The 4,684-nt window shown below is 56.3% G+C and overlaps 1 protein-coding gene across 1 annotated transcript; it reads left to right on the forward strand.

The window, feature by feature from the left end:
- Positions 1–218: 218 nt before the first annotated feature.
- Positions 219–4,385, forward strand: LOC111098799 (uncharacterized protein KIAA0754-like). Its single transcript, XM_038556389.1, has 2 exons — positions 219–394; positions 786–4,385. The coding sequence occupies exon 2, from the start codon at positions 1,587–1,589 to the stop codon at positions 2,202–2,204; it is 618 nt and encodes a 205-aa protein (XP_038412317.1). The 5' UTR covers positions 219–394; positions 786–1,586; the 3' UTR covers positions 2,205–4,385.
- Positions 4,386–4,684: the final 299 nt, after the last annotated feature.

The raw sequence follows: 4,684 nt of genomic DNA on the forward strand, positions 1-4,684 counted from the left end.
TGGGGTGGAGGGCCTGAGGTGGAGGGGAATCATTTTGTTTCTATAAGTTAAATTTGAGATGTCCATTAGACACAGAAATGAAAAGACAACACCGAAGGTTCAACCAGGAGTGGACTCAGGTAGGGGATCCTAGGCAGTGAGGTCACTTCTTTGACAACAGAGCCCAACAGAACTTAGAACCCCTGCAACCAGGCACCCACATTCTAGTGCAGCCCCATATCAGGCTCACTTGGCTGGAGACATCCGCTAGTGAAAGATGTTCTCTTGCTGCGTGCCAACTTCCCGGGGTTCTGGCTTCCAGAAACCCCAGGGATGCGACTTTTTCAAATGCTGTAGACTTTGGTTCCACCATCACACCCCACGCCTCAAGGCATTTGCCAGGAGGCGTCCTAAGGTAATACAGAGCAGCCCAGGCCAGACCAGGCCAGGCCACCTGTGCCAGCCATCCTGGGCAGCCCCATCCCCTCCTCTTCAGTTTCAGGGAACCAGGGATGTGTGGGCAGGTCCCATCCAGGCTGGAAGAGGTTGCAGGGCAGCAGGTTCCCCGGTGATCCCTCCATGGTCACACTGATGTCATGGTGGGCAGGGTGGAAAGAGGATTCCTGAGGTGCCTCTTAGAGTTAACCCAAGGTCCTAGAGCAGATCTATTTCTCTCCTTGGGGGAGGTGTGTGCTGACTGTGGTGTGGTGTGTCTGGAATGGAGTCAGCTGGGTGTGCGGCCCAGCCAAGGCAGCCAGATAGGGTGCTGAGGCCTCCTGCCTGGCTGCCGGGCACTGTCGTTACAGAGCTCCACACAGGAGATGGGGCAGGAATGGGAGGAAGAAATCCAGTGCTCCACCTCCTTGATGAACAGGAAAGTGCCCTGCACAGCTAACAGAGGCCAGTGCGGACTCAAGGGGAGTGCAGGGTCTGAGGTGATCAAGACGGACACGGCTGCTGGAGTTGAGTGCTTGCCACGAGCCAAGATGCCAGGTGTTGAGTCCAAGCCAATGCACATGGTGGTCACACCTCTGATTCACTGTCCCAACGTGGAGGAGCCACCTGAACCCTTGGCCAACCTGGAAAAAGAACAGGCCCGGGCATCCGCTATCCAGGTCCCCAAATGCCTAAGCAGCCACCAGGCTCAGTTGATCAACCAGCTTCGGCCCCTGAGCAACATCACGAACCACGCAAAGAGCCCGCCCCAGCTCTTACTGTGGGGCCTTATGAAGCCTCAGGGCATGAGGTGATCGAGCAGGTAATGGCTGCTGGAGCTGAGTGCTTGGCCCAAGCCGAGATGCCAGGTGCTGAGTCCAAGCCAATGCACGTGGTGATCACACCTCTGATTCACTGTCCCGATGTGGAGGAACCACCCGCACCCTTGGCCGCCGTGGAAGAGGAACAGACCTTAGGCCCAGCAATCGAGGTCCACGAAGTACTGGAGCAGCCAACAGACAGTGGAACAACTAGCATTGACCACTGAGCATCGTCCTAAACCACCTCAAGAGCCCATCCCAGCTCCTACTGCGGGGCCTGCTAGAAATTATGGGCCTGAGCTGTTCGAGCCCAAATCGGCTGCTGGAGCTGAGTACTTGACCCGAGCCGAGATGCCAGTTGCTGAGTTGAAGCCAATGTACATGGTGGTCACACCTCTGATTCACTGTCCCGACCTGGAGGAGCCACCTGCACCCTTGGCTGCCCTGGATGAGGAGCAGGCCCCGGAGCCTACAATCAAGGTCCCCAAAGTGCCGGAGCAGCCACCTGTCTCAGTGGAGCAACCAGCTTCAGCCCCTGAGCAACCTCATGAACTATGTCAAGAAGCCACCCCAGCTACTATTGTGGGGCCTAATGAAGCTTCAGGGCCTGAGTTGATCGAGCCGGTCATGGCGGCTAGAGCTGAGTGCTTGGCCCGAGCCGAGATGCCAGCTGCTGAGTCTGAGCCAATGCACCTGGTGGTCACACCTCTGATTCACTGTCCCGACGTGGAGGAGCCATCTGCACCCTTAGCTGCGCCGGAGGAGGAACAGACCCTAGGCCCAGCAATCAAGGCCCATGAAGTACTGGATCAGCCAACAGACTCAGTGGAGCAACCGAATTCGGCCACTGAGCAACACCATGAACCTCATCAAGAGCCCGCCAGAACTACTACAGTGGGGCCAGCTGAAGCTTCTGGGCCTGATCTGTTCCAGCCGGGCACGGCTGTCGGTGCTGAGTGCTTGGCCTGAGCCGAGATGCCAGCTGCTGAGACCAACGCAATGCACTTGGTGGTCACACCTCTGATTCACTGTCCTGACCTGGAGGAGCCACCTGCACCCTTGGCTGGGCCAGATGAGGAGCAGGCCCTGGATCCTGCAATCAAGGTCCCCGATGTGCCAGAGCAGCCACCTGTCTCAGTGGGGCAACCAGCTTCGGCCCCTGAGCAACACCATGAACCACGTCAAGAGGCTGCCACAGCTCCTACTGTGGGGCCTGCTGAAGCTTCAGGACATGAGGTGATTGAGCTGGTCACGGCTGCTGGAGCTAAGTGCTTTGCACGAGCTGCGATGCCAGCTGCTGTGGCCAAGCCAATGCACATGGTGGTCACACTTCTGATTCACTTTCCCGACCCGGATGAATCACCTGAACCCTTGGCCACCCCAGAGGTAGAATAGGCCCTGATGCCTGCTATGGAGGTCCCCGACATGCCCATACAGCCACCTGCCTCAGGCAAGCAACGACCCTCGGCCCCAAGCAACATCCTGAACCTTGTCAAGAGCCCGCTCCAGCTACTACTACGGGGCCTGATGAACCTTCAGGGCCTGAGGTGATCGAACCGGTCACGGCTGCTGGAGCTGAGTGCTTGGCCCTAACTGAGATGCCAGCTGCTGAGTCTGAGCCAATACACAAGATGGTCACACCTCTGATTCACTGTCCCGACCTGGAGGAGCCACCTGCAACCTTGGCCACCCTGAAAGTGGATCACATCCTGGCACATGCGATGGTGTTCCCCAACATGCTGGAGCAGCCACCTGCCCAGTGGAGCAACCGACCTGGGCCACTGAGCAACATGCTGCCCCAACTCAAGAGCCCACCAGATCTCCTACCGCGGGACCTGCTGGAGATTATGGGCCTGAGCTGTTGGAGCTGAACACGGCTGCTGGAGCTGAGTACTTGGCTCAAACCAAGATGCCAGCTGCTGAGACCAAGCCAATGCACATGGTGGTCACACCTCTGATTCACTGTCCCGACCTGGAGGAGCCACCTGCACCCTTGGCTGCCCCGGCTAAGGAGCAGGCCCTGGAGACTTCAATCAAGGTCCCTGAAGTGCCGGAGCAGCCACCTGTCTCAGTGGGGCAACCGACCTCAGCCACTGAGCAACATCCTGAACCAACTCAAGAGCCCGCCAGAGCTACTACAGTGGGGCTAGCTGAAGCTTCTGGGCCTGATCTGTTCCAGCCGGACATGGCTACTGGAGCTGAGTGTTTCGCCCGAGTCAAGATGCCAGCTGCTGAGTCCAAGGCAATGCATGAGGTGATCACACCTCTGATTCAGTCTCCCGACAAGGTGAACCCACCTGCAATCTTGGCCACCCTCGTGGTAGATCACATCCTGGCGCATGCTATCAGGGTCCCGCACTTGCCAGAGCAGTCACCTGTCTCAGTGGAGAAACTAGCTTCCACCACTGAGCAATATCCTGAACCACCTCAAGAACCCCCGAAGCTCCGACCGAGGGACCAGCTGAAGCTTATGGGCCTGAGCAGTTCGAGCTGGGCATGGCAGTTGGTGCTGTGCTTGGCCTGAGCTGAGATGCCAGCTGCTGAGGCCAAACCAATGCACATGGTGGTCACGCCTCTGATTCACTGTCCGGACCTGGAGGAGCCACCTGCCCCTTTGGCTGCCCCGGGTGAGGAGCAGGCCCGGGAGCCTGCAATCAAGGCCCCCGAAGTGCCGGAGCAGCCACCTGTCTCAGTGGGGCAACCAGCCTCGGCCCCTGAGCAATATCACGAACCACGTCAAGAGGACACCCCAGCTCCTACCGCGGGGCCTGCTGACACTTCAGGGCCAGAGGTGATGGGGCCGGTCACGGCTGCTGGAGCTGAGTGCTTGCCCCAAGCCGAGATGCCAGCTGCTGAGTCGAAGCCACTGCAGGTGTTGGTCACACCTCTGACATACTGTCCCGACCTGGAGGAGCCCCTGCACCCTTGGCCCCTCCAAAAGGTGGAGCAGGCCCCAGTGCCCGCTCTCGGGTTCGTCCAAGGGCCAGTGCAGTCACCTGCCTTAGTGGAGCAGCCAGCCTCGGCCCAGAGCAGCAGCTCGTGATGGCTGCAGCGCAACGGAAGGCTTCCCCTCCCCTCTCATTGCGCTGTTTCTAATTTTTGTGGTTGTCCTAAACCTCTATAATTGCTTCATGAATTTTGTTTGTAATAAAGGATATGTTAACATAAAAATAAAAAAATAAAATAAAATAAAATGAAATAAAATAAAATGCTGTATCAATATCGATGTATTAATTGTAACAAATATACCAGAATAATCGAAGATGTAAGTAATAGGGCAAATTAAGTATGGGATTTACGAGAAGACTCTGTACTATCTTCACAATGTCTCTGTAAATCCAAAACTGTCCTAAAATGTAAAGTTTATATACACATGTATATGGTTTCCAAATTTTATTTTAAATCAGAATAATACATGCACATAGAGAAAAAAGAACATGGATGGGCTT

The sequence above is a fragment of the Canis lupus genome, chromosome 14 (assembly GCF_011100685.1).
Source record: "Canis lupus familiaris isolate Mischka breed German Shepherd chromosome 14, alternate assembly UU_Cfam_GSD_1.0, whole genome shotgun sequence".
NCBI lineage: Eukaryota > Metazoa > Chordata > Mammalia > Carnivora > Canidae > Canis > Canis lupus.